Source organism: Brachionichthys hirsutus, unplaced genomic scaffold, assembly GCF_040956055.1.
Source record: "Brachionichthys hirsutus isolate HB-005 unplaced genomic scaffold, CSIRO-AGI_Bhir_v1 contig_976, whole genome shotgun sequence".
NCBI lineage: Eukaryota > Metazoa > Chordata > Actinopteri > Lophiiformes > Brachionichthyidae > Brachionichthys > Brachionichthys hirsutus.
In genome coordinates, this window is record NW_027180316.1 from 900,709 (window position 1) to 913,191 (window position 12,483).

Genomic DNA, 12,483 nt, shown 5'->3' on the forward strand with positions numbered 1-12,483 from the left:
GATTGAGAGGTGCTTTGTTTGGTAGCCTTATAAGATCTGCCCATGTGTTTGAGTTTTTCTTTCGGTCACTTGAATATACACTTGCCTTCACCGCTTGGCCAATCACCCCTTTGCTGTTTAGCATTTCTACTCATGATGATGCTGTTGATGAAGGAATTCATTGTTAATTATCACTGCTTTCAAACCCCTGTGACGTCTGTGGCCGAGATCAGACACACACACACGCACGCACACACACATGTGTGTGTCTAGAGGTTGCTTCTGTTCTGTATTGGCTGATTATCTCGCTGGCCTGTGGGCCAGAGAGGATTCCATATCTGTGATTAGAAAGAAATGTTTCATTCACTTTGAACAGTCCGTGTCAAAGTAGCAGGTTTGCACAGTCCGAACGTTCAGGATAACAGTTTTCTGGTCTTCTGTGGGTGATAATACCTGGCACTCAGTCTTTGCAGGCAAGTAAAGATGACGATGATGAAGTGGTCTTAGTAAGGCGTCGTCAAGGGGTGTGGCCTTTTGGCCAACATTGTCAAGTGACAGCAGACCAGAGTTGTTTTCGGGTTTTTTTTTTACTGACAGACGTGATCATGATCTTTATCACGATCTGCGTCGTGGTCGCGTTCACAGCTTCTAGTTCAGTTTACGCAATAAGTCTGTGCTGGTTCCTGTTGGTATTCTTGATATCAGGATCCTCCCAAAATAAGACAAAAAAAAAAGAAAAAAGCAAAGAAATTAATGCTGCAGGCAAGTGTGACAGTCATAGTAATCTTCTGTTTGTTTTTCGTGTTTCACTTTTCTCTTGTTGGAATAAGTCAATGGCAGCAGGAACGTGAGATGACAATGTGCAGTGTGTTAAAGTGTGCGTTCAGTGTCTGAGTATTTGCATTTGAGTATCTGTAATTACATGTGTGTATGGGTTATGCATGATTGGATGTAAGTAGTGTGTCGATGGCTGTATGTTTGCGTGTCGTTAAGGCACAGGAGGTGTTTTTGGTTTTCAGGGCAGTCCGGAGGAGATCACTGCAAGGCCAGGGTGGCGGAGGGAGGCGTGGCCAGCATGCACGGCTTTGGGGCAGTCTGGCGTCAAGACGCGGCCATTCTCCCCCACGCTTCCTGTGATGGAGAGACGGGCCTTGTTCCGCATGGCTTCAGAAAAAGACAGCTGATGAAAGGAAAGATGGAGAAGAGGGTGGAGGTGGCAGAGTGGAGATCCGGTTTGAAAGAAAGTCACCTCTTGAACAGAAACTATAAAAGAAAACTGCTGCCAAGACAAAGAAATTTCAACACACACATGCACCATAAAACACACACACACACACACACATGCATGTGCTTGTACACACAGTGAACTCACAGGCGCTAACAATGCCAGAGGACTGTGGGTGCAGTCACACACCTGGGAGACAATACAGTGAAAGTTTCACTGTTCGCATTTTAGATCTTTCTTTTATTTAAATCTGATGTTATATCCAAAAATCTACGGTGGCCCTGAGAGGCCACAAATATTTTGTCTCCTTGTAGAACAAACTGTTTCCTTGATTTGCTAACATTTATTTTGCATAAATTCGAGCATGTTGAGCTCTAAGTTAATCTAAAAACTGGTGCTGCTGAGTAGTTACCAAGTAACCAATCAACTTCAATTTTCCTGATTAATAATTAGTTAATTATTTTACAGCCTCCAAACTTACTTTAAAAATAAAAGCTATTGGAAATTAAAATATGACTGTTGAAGATTCTGCAGATTCAATATACAATTATTTTTTGTGCGTTAAATTCTGAATGGTATTTTCCTTCCTCGAGAAAATAATTACCCAAAACTTAACGAATTACCTCAAACAGGCGTCGTGTGAATGCACCCAATGTCACCGATTCAAATCTCAGCAAAAGGTGCAAAATGCTGCAACGACAAGAAGTGAATGCCAAAGCAGGCAGCAATCAAACGAACATGCACAGAGATTTGTGCAGGATTTGTGTTGTAGACATCTGCATTTCTTCGATGGCCATGCATTTCAGGGTTCTGTGTTTCTCTAATCCGAGCAATTCAGGCAACGATTTGGAAAAGACAAAAGGGAAACACGTAGGAGTGATTTTCGGGTTGTCAGATTTATAGAGAGGGATTTACTGGCTTTATAGCTCAGAGTATGGACACACTTCACACAGTCGGGCTACTCGGTGACGCTGTCAGGTAAAAACCTCAGGTCACTCGCCACCAAAAGAGGCATTTTGTGTTAAAACTAAAAGCCTGCACACGATGCATAAAAGCCACTTTTAAGAAGCAGGGGATGCTATTTGATAGAAGGCATTTAGAACAGTTATCACACACAACCAAGTGATTCTGGAAGAGGTGTAGACAGAAGTTCACTCCACCCTTGTTTTAATGAGCGCCGTCATGCGGATGGACAGCTCAATTAAAAGTGAAGAAGAAATCCCTGAGCAGATCGCTTTCGACAATCCACATTGTTAACAGCCAATCTTTTCTGTGCCTCTCTGCTTGAATTAAGGGTATCGATGCTGAAAATGATTAAAATGCGTCCTCAAAAAGACAGAATAACGACCGTATGTCTCATACATGGGGAGGTTTTTAAAGCAAATCAAAGTCCAATGTTTTCTTTTGCAGTTAATTGCTCTTTAGCACCCGTAAACTTGAGTTATGCTTTTACTACAACATCACTAAATAGCCTGTCGAGTGAAGTGTTTGCTTCATCAATTATTCCTCTGCATTAATGCTAAATAACAGGGCTGTTTTGCAGCTCTCAGGCGCGGAATAAGTCAGTGTCTCTCTACAACAGGGGCACACAACTCCGGTTTCAGCAGAGAAAAAGGTTTATATCCTGGATTGTTGTTGTTAAATTAAATTAATCCCCTTCAACACCGGCTAAATACAGAAATAAAATAATAAAAATAAAACCAGCTGCTGTGCTAGCTCTATTAGGTTCTAGCTATATTTGATATAATGTTTGATAGCTAGTAAAAAGGAGGCGTTATTGAAGTGGAGAAACTCTACATTTCCAGCTTGGCTAATATCTGTAAAACGCAATAATCATCCTGTTGTTTCGAACCTCCATTAAAAAAATCAAACTCCTCTAAACGGAAGCCGAATGATGAAGATTAAATGAGTCCTTCAAGCTAATGTTTGAGATTTTGCTCACGCTGTGTAAAAGCCTTCGTCTAACCTTAAATTCCTTTGAATGGGCTCAGTGTGAACCGGCCTCAAAAGGCTCTTCACATTAAGACTTGTCACGTGTTCGTGTCTTTGAGAGACTTCAGAGGAATTATTAGTCTATCAAAGTTTATGTGAACATACACTGATATAAAAACAGCTTTTAATTTTATTCTCCTAAAATGTCTTCTAAGGATATCCGTCACATTATGGCTGAAAAAGTTTTAGCCAGATCCAAGGCAGTGACAATTAGCTAATTAATTTGAATACATTTAGACCACTTACAGAACTTAAAACAGTTTAGCCACAAAGACATTACTCTGTTACGCTGATCATAAGAACAAAGACGGATCAGGTAACACTGTATTGATGAATTGATGAATCTCAAGCAGTAAATTAATCAGAATCAATCGGGACAATTGTTTAACTGCTCAAAAAATGTTAAAGTAAAAATGGCGTTTCATCTTCTAAATTTTTTGTGCTTCTGTAATTTATGCAATAGTTTAAGGTGCTGACAGCTCGTTGGAAAAAAGGAGCAATAAGTTCTTTAGACAATAACTGATACGTTCATTGATAATAATGCCAGTTGAGGAATGATTTCTATTCGCATCTCTGGGCAGCGTTTAAAAATCTATTGAATGCTAGTCCCTGAAAAGGAGTTGTGCATCCCTGTGCCATCGTTATTTATTAACTGTTAGCTGAAATAACAATGCAGGTGCCTATTCAAGTCATCAGCCAAGAGCATCATTGTCATCATCACCATCATTATCATTTGCAGCCAAAGACGATGGAACCAATGCTGTAATAAGATAAATATAGCCCCCTCCGTTGCTGGGGGAGTTAAATGATAAAGAATGAAAAACAAAACAAAGGAAATTGAAAGTTCAAAATGAAAAAAATGAAAAAAACATTAAAACTATATTGGTTCCACAATGCTTGACCGCTCTGATCACCACATGAAGAGCAACACGGTAGCAGGGGGCTGCTGTCAGCCTCTACATCGACAACACAGTAATCTACAGCACCACCACCATGATCAAATCAAAACCACCATTTCCCCACCTAATGGGAGCCTCTAAATCCTACCCCTATATCTTGACCCCCTCGGAGCCGTACACGTTGTACCCCTCCCTATAAGTGGCTAGATTCTGGGTGCTGGGGGAGGGGCTGGGGCAGTGGGGGGGGCTAAGGTCCACCTTCATGCGCTTTGCTTCGGCACGCGACTTGTAGCAGAACTCGACCAGGGCCACCAGCATGGCGAGGCCGAGGCCGCCCACAAGGATGTAGAAGACCCCGGCCACGTTGGACAGGCTCAGAGCCTGGGACGACTTATCCTGGGAGAGGGATGGAGTTTGAAGAGGATAAAGTGAGGGAAGATGCGAGGCAGGGGAGGTGTTATGGTAAAGGTAAAAGAGAGCAGCAGTTAAAGGAAAAGGTGTTAGAAAAGGAAGGTAACAATGGGAAACATAAGGCATGAGTGTGATGATGATGATGGAGGATTGAAACGTTTGGACCAAAGTTTGACGGATTGGTAAACATTGAGAATGATCAGGTAGGTAATGTAAGAGAAGAAAATCATGAAGGAAAAAGAAAGTAGGAGGTAAAAGTATGGAAAAAGAAGTGATGGAAAAGCAGAGAGAGAGAAAATAAGAAACAAGAGATCAGACAGAAATAGAGATTGTCAAAGAAAAAGTATTCAGTGAAGATTTCTGACATTTTAACTACAGAATAATCACAACTACTCCATATGACTACACAGCTGTAACACGGTACAAACACATTCTACAACTGTTACATCTCAAAGCAGCTTCTGATGTACTTATTAAAGACAAAGACAGTCACAGAGCGGCATCTAATCTGTGCCGTGACATCACTTCACTGCAATTTTAATAGAATCTAAAGGCTCCACTTGTCAAAACAAGCAGCCGCTAAATATTTAAATGAAGAAAGTACAAGAATATTCATAATTAATTACTTGTTTTACACTCCAACATCATTTTTTAAACTGTAAATATAGGAAAATACAGGTCAGGCTGTAAATAGCAGAACATATGGGAACACACTGTTTTGCAGGCCAATATTTGTTTTTTACCAATTTTATAGGAAATTTTATTTGTTCCAAAATACGTGAAAAATACATTTTCCATTGAAAATAAGGTGATTTGCATTTTGTTATTATGTTCTGTATTTTTGCAATGCAGATTTCATTTCATTTGACCAATAATTTAAATAAAACCTAAAATAGAAAAATTGTACCTGTAAAATAGAGTGTTGCCATGTTTTTGTTTCGAAGCTGAAAATAATAAGTCTTAATGAAGCTTAAGCATGAAGGCAGAGTCTAGGATAACAGGTGCGAACAGGTTGCTACTGCTAAAGATCAAGATCAGTTGCATTTTCTGGTGAGCGAGTCCAAAATTTGGCGAGTGTATGGGATCAAACAAAAAAGCATGAAAGTGGTAAATGATACCCTCAATTTAAAATATATGTAAGATAACTGGAATGGAAATGGGATTGCCACAGATTGCTACAGAAACTGAATAAGAATTTCATTGAATCTGATGCACATTACGGTTAACGTGGTCCACCATTAAAAAGGAAGGCAGAATGCAAAAGAGATTCAGGCTACTGTGGACATGTAGAAGAAAATATGCTTCATGCTAACTGAGAATATTGGCATTGACAAAACAGTAGTTGCAGTAATCTGGAGCGTATTCAGGATGAGAGTTTCAGACTAGCGTTTTGTGGGCTGCAACAGCGTGAGACTGACCTTACTTCCAGAGTCCTTGGGTCCACACTCTCCCTTGTCATACCACCATTTGTTTTTCAGTTTGTCTAAGACGCCTGCTTCGCTCAGTTTCAAAACTGCAAGGTTTACCGGGGTTCTTTGCGTGTAAAAATAACATAAATAACATCATAGGTCATGTTATTTTATGTTATTAGGGTATTTCACATTTGCATTGCACAGCTCAGTCACATAGACAGGTACTTTGCACAGATTGAGTGACCTAGCATGGATCCCACTGAGTACATGTGTGTATGCTCATCGAGGAGGGGCTGGGGGGTGGGGGGGTGATCGAAGAGCTACATCGAGCTACAGACATATGAGTGGGACCCACCTTTGTCACTTGAGGTAACACACCCATGCTGCCCCAGCCAGTTCTATGCCTGTAATTGAATGGGCAAGTACTGTCAAGCCTGGACTATCGCCGCGAGGCTAGCTCTGCGCAACGATTGAGAGAGTCAGCTGCAGCTTTGAAAATGTAGGTGAGTGTTTCATGAAGGCAAAAGAAGAAACAGATTATACAGACAGAGCTGTTTCTCTATTTGTTTGTATGAATCAAATTAAATCTTGAATTGAATCAGGACCTAAAAGTAAGAAAAGAGTGTTTGGAATCTTTAACACTGAACAGAAAGCTGACCTCCAAACAAAATGCTTGAAATAGGACAACAAATGAAATAGGTCGGAAACTTTATCCCGTAATTGCATTCTGCTGATATCAATTATTTATGCTCCCCTCTGCCTCAAGTCAATCTGTGCCTGAAAGAATCTGAGCGCTACAATTACGCTCGGGTCTCATTCTGTCCATTAATCGTTTCATCTGCTCTGTGCTTCAGAAACAGATCTTCAGAAAATTCATTCATTTTCTCACATTTGTTTAATGAAAACTTTACTTCATCTTGACCAAAACACTTTTGTTGTTTGAACCTGACTACTGACCGCAGTCAAAGGTCAGCATTAATGCCGCCATCTGCTCCAATCACCTCCCTCTAACTCCTGAGTGGGGGGGGCATTCTCTCCTTCTCTTGCCTCTCCTCAGGGCTGCCACTAGGGGGCAAATATCCCGGCCTTGACAGTAATTGCTCTCTTTGAGATTCCACCTATTCCTCACATCACACATTACCTCACACGCCTCTCACATAGGCATTACTAAAATGTGCCAGAATTGTTCTCATCATGAGTCATTCTTGCTTTATCTTGGCAGGCGCTTATCTTTAAAAGGTGCATAATTCCCTGCAAGATTGAAATGGAATCATTTTCAGATGATTCTATGAAATAAATTATATTTATCTTTCAATATTCCCCTTTTTGTGTTGTACCTTTGCCACTGGGTCTGAACCTTTTATGCAAAAAGGCACACACCACGGACAACAGATGCAACATCGTGCCCATTTTTGTGGCTGCAGGGTAACTTTGAAGTTTGCTGCTTCCGTGCTAAGGCAGATGCATGTGTTACGCTTCCAGGACGGGGGGCCGTCACGGGCGACGTAGCCGGTGAGCGACCCCTATCCTCCTAGTGGTGGGGTGGGCAGACAGAGAGGGCTAACCTTGGAATCCCCTCCCCCGCTGCCACATTCTCCTTTGTCATACCACCACTTGTTTTTCAATTTGTCCAACAGGCCCTGCTCGTTGAGCTTTAGCACGGCCAGGTTGACCGCGTTTCTTTAAGTAAAAGAGGAGGGACAGAGTTTGGTCAGAGCAGAGGATGGAGGGACAGACAGACAGGATGGACGTGGACCACAGCCAGGAGGAGGGCGTGAAGGGAAACGAGAAGGAGAGGGAGCAAGGGGGGGGGGGGGGGGGGCTGAAGGGACAAAGGTGGGTTAGTGGTGGAGGATACACCCCAGAAAACACTCTTTTTCTCTACTTGAGATACACTTTAAGAAAAACTGCACATATATTTACTTAATTCAGCTTTCAGTATCAGTTCTTGTTTTGCTCTACCGTATCTCCCCTCTGTCACTTTCCTTTACCAGGCTGTAGTAATGCAGGATGCTCCATGGCGAGTGTCAGATCAGCAGAATAAAGTGTGCTAAGCAGGCCTCTGCAGCCTCCTGATGGTGCTCTTGTCGCCTCCTGGTGCTCCCTACATTTCTGCTACCGTGTATGTGTGGTTATGACTGTGTGGCTGCAGTTTCCTACATGCCTCCTGTCACACGCCTGAAGGGATTGACCTCCAAAGCGCAATTCAGGGACACAAGGCTAAATATCACGCGGTGCGGGCACAGCTTTCGAACTTTTTCTTCCCTTTAAACCTGGAAGGAGATGAGCTCCGACTAATTGCTTTAGTGTTTTATGCTGATATTCAAAGCCCTACTTGGAAATAAATAAAATAGGAACAATCACTGCCTTGCAACACAGTACAAAAAATGGATTTCAATTTAAGGCTGTTTTTCTTTTTCTGTTTTTAAAGCTTCACATTCATCGGGTCAGAACAAAAGGATGCCATTATTTTTATGATCAGATTTACTAGATCGTCTTTATGTAAGATTTGAGAACGTGCCCAACGTTTTTATGCACTTTGTCATTTAACATTCTGGTCTCGAATCTCAGATGGAAGTACTTTTCAAATCTGTACATGCACCAGGGCCAGGTTATTGCATTAAAAGCTAGCAATAGCTTAGATGGAACCACTTTTTGCCTGTATGGAAGTATTAATTCAGTACAAGCAGCAGACTCTTTTATGCTGGAAATCAGATCAGATGCCCGTTTTCCTCAGGCGTCCCTTGAAAACATGGAAGTATTATAACGCTATACAAACTATTGCTGCTACCATTATCAGTCAGTCTGACTTTCATTTCCTAGGACAGACCGAATATTTATTGTCCAAACTTGCATGAGAAGTTTTCTAAAGTGTTTGTTACAGCAGCCCACTTGCAAAATCATTTGCATCTACTTTAATCAGAGACTACAATAATGGGGCGAATTAGACCAATACTTTCATGAATTACGGTAAGTTTTGTGACCTCTCCTTGTTTTGTAAATTGCAGATTTTTTACAGAAACTCTTGAAAGTCTTTCCTGTCATTCTGTTCTGCTGCCTCCACCTTTTTAGTTTGTGAGATGCTGCAATCAGCCAGGTTATTCTTTTCCAAAAAAGGTCACTTCTGGCCCGTATGCTAGTCTGCCTTGTTGTCTGTACAATACATCCGCCGACTTAGAAGTCCTGCCTCGTCTCGGAGTGTGTCAGGAAGAGCTGGCTTGTGACTGAAAGGTTGTCAATTTGGAGAGATGGTGAAATCAAAAGGAGAGGGTTGACTACAAATGAAGGCAATCAAGAGATTTAGATAGAGTCCACGTTCTCTGGGGTGATCTAATCCACAAGCCATGACTCATCTCATCATTCCAACGGGTGTTGATGAAAACAGTTGAAACACACGACAATCTTCATCAATCATGGTAACAACAGTCACATATCAATAATCCTATCAAAAATAGCTATACTTAAGGAAGCAGACATTCCTAAACATTCACAGTAATCATCAGGACATTCATTCTCCTCCTCATCAACACTGTCAGTTCAAATTGGAGCTTTAATTAGGGCACCGAGAGGAAAGGCAGAATCACTTGATGTGCATACTTCCCAGCCATGTGTGCACCTGCCAGGTGTCGTCAGGTCTCCGCTGATTGGGAGAAGCCAGAGACAACCGTGGATAGGCCCAGGATTGTGTTCTGGGGAAGGGCGGGGCTTAAAAAGGGACCCATCCACTCGCTGTCCGTCACTTTTCTCTCATAAACAGAAAAAATATCTGTGCGTGAATAGCGAGGAATAAACTCCGGTGACTTGGGTCTGTTTGCATCACACACAGAGGGAAGTTATAGGACAGGATGTGAGGATGATGGGCTGCTTGTGTTTTGCCTGTTGTAAAGCAAATCCGAAATGCTGACAGAGCCAGAGATGGAGGGGGAGACGAGAGAGCAAGCGGCCGGGCGTTGCTGAATTTAGTCAATTATTCTCCCCCAGCAGACAAGTTCTCTATACTGCTGTCACAGCTGCCTGCATGGGAAATGCATTATTTGCATACCTGAGAGAAACCTTTTGGAACTCTTACTGTAGACTCGACTTAACAAGATAGATAAACATGTGTCTGCTAAGGGAAAGTCAACAATCAACAAATTAAGAATTCAGCCAGAGTCTCATTCAACGGACTCCTCCAGCTCATGCTCTATTTCATTAAGGTGCATATCATTAAAGGATTAAAATACTAATGTGGCCGTTGATTTGAGTTTAATTTAACAGTCAAATTCAGTTATTTTTTAAATGTAGATTGAGACTGTATTTTTTTCTTGCCCTTCATCATGATTAGTTTCTAGTCCCCCCATTGGCCAGGCCCCTCTACTTCCTGAGTGTCACTTTTTGTTTCCTGTTCATCTATAAATTCCCTCTCATGGCCCAGGATGCAGTGTGGCAGCAGTGTGAGGTTCTGGCCGTCCTTGCGGTCATATCCAGTTTATGCATCGCTCCTATAATAATACCAATCATCATAATCATCAGCATCATGACCGGCAACTCTGAGAATGGAGAGGAACAAAAGAGACGAGACGACAGACAAAATGGACAGAGTTACCTGTGTGGTGGCCCTGCGGAGAAAGAGAGAGATTCAAAGGGGAAAGAAAGGCGGGGCGGGGGGATTGGTCATAAAGAGACATGCGAGTGAAAGAGAGAGAGAGAGGACACGGGACGAAGGAATGGCGGTGATGAGCCCTAAATGAACAGAGAAACACATGAAGAAAGACACAGCACAGAGACAAAAGGCAAAAAGAAAATTTAGGCCAGACTGACAAAATGAAAGAAAAAAGTATGATGAAAAACACAATTTGCATATTCAACAAACTTATTTATATATAGCTGCTGCTGAGTGAAAATATAGAACTGCTCCGTTGCTTTTGGAGCTCCTAATTATAAATATATAAATTGTAACGCCGCCACAGTTTACAGTTATTTCATTCCTCTTTGGAAGTCAATTTCTTTTGGGGGTGAGACATTTTCACTCGACAGCAGTGACAGGTCAATTTGGCTGTAGTATAAAAGGCACAGCAGGGTAGGTGGAATATAGCAGCAATAGTGCAGCGTCAGCGTTGTTACTGCCTCCTATTGTTACACTATTCCACCCACCTTAACTGTGAGCCTTTTGGCGTCGCAATCCCATATCCTTTGGAGTCCAGGTTCCCCCCGACTTTCATGGTGTCGCATGGTTTGCGCTGCTCCGTGTATTCATTCATGGTGGACTCCAGGAGGAAAGCGTACTTCCCCTTGGACTTGCGGACCCTCGCCACGCCCTCCGCCGTGGTTTTGGTGAAGACAGTCGGCTCGGCAGACTTCATGTACGACCACATCTTCTCGTATACGGCTATTTTGGACCTCTGGGATTGAGAGGGAGAGAATAGGGAACGGATTGACATCAGTTTGCTGAAATTAAAGGTCAGATTGTCTCAGAGATTATGGTTTTCACAGATCAGAGAGAAGACTCCCAAGGGAAGAGATGCTATATATGCCAGGCCGCTTAGTAATTATTATTTATTATTATTATTATTATTAATTATTAATTAAGACACATCCTCGGCATGCTTGTGTGGACGGCCGTGGAATCTCACCGAAGGAAGTTTCAACCAACAGATTTGATTATTCGAATCAATGCTTCATTTTTACTGAGACAAATAAGATGAGTCACAGACGTAACTATGGGAGCTGAGGAGGTGAAACCGATGCATGTTATTCATAATGTCGGCGCAGAGATGCCCAGTTATTGATAAGCTGCAGGACAGCACTGCGATCGTTGATTTTTTTTTACTGTATCTCACTTATTGCTAACGTCCCTCATGAAGTAGAACAAACTGCCGAGGGTGATTTTCACTCCAATAGCCTTTGAATAAAATTAGACCCGTGATGGGGGGAGGGTTGTCCATCTTCCATTTTGCTCCTTTGGCATGTAATAACGTTTATGATCTAACGCTACAACTCCCTCCACACGTCACGCATCAATCTCACTTTACCGGTTCACGACTGGTCTGGCGGCGCGCCCATTCAGCTGGGCTCTTGTGACTTCATTCTCCTACAGAGGAGTTTTTCATCTGTTGGCCATTTAGAAATAGACGGATTTTATTGTTTCGACCATGAATATGTGCACATCTGTGCAACAATCTCGTGCGTGTACTCGGGGGTGGAAATAACAAGCGTAGTGCTTTATTTATTTCTTCTCTTGGTAATAAAATGTTACTCTGTCCCTCAGAGAGAAACTAGCTATGACCTCAGCCGCCAAAACCAGCACCCGGAGCAATAGGGTGCGTTTGATTGTGTTCCCAGCACCCGAAGGATACCTGTCTCATAGTAAAGTCAATTACATCCCAGAGGACCAGCAGGACTCGCTTCTAACCCCATCTTCTAGCCATCATGTTTCATCCGTTTATCCATCTAGGCATCCATCCCTTATTTGGCACCCACTCATTTCTCCATCAGGCTAAAGCAATAGCTTTTCTCCTCTGTGCGTCCAGTTTTGTGTCCGCCTGAGTGCTTTCTCTGTGTTGAAGAGCGCGGGAGATGGAGAGAC

At 42.3% G+C, this 12,483-nt stretch overlaps 1 protein-coding gene across 1 annotated transcript in view; it reads right to left on the bottom strand.

Moving 5' to 3' along the window:
• Positions 1-994: 994 nt before the first annotated feature.
• The window catches only part of LOC137912514 (glutamate receptor 4-like), a 71,513-nt gene continuing 60,024 nt past the window's right edge, over positions 995-12,483 (bottom strand). Inside the window, exons 15-18 of the mRNA XM_068756665.1 lie at positions 11,052-11,299; positions 7,484-7,598; positions 4,354-4,491; positions 995-1,159 (exon numbers count right to left, since the gene is read on the bottom strand). Coding sequence (XP_068612766.1) covers positions 995-1,159; positions 4,354-4,491; positions 7,484-7,598; positions 11,052-11,299 — 666 coding nt within the window. The remainder of the gene's footprint in view (positions 1,160-4,353; positions 4,492-7,483; positions 7,599-11,051; positions 11,300-12,483) is intronic.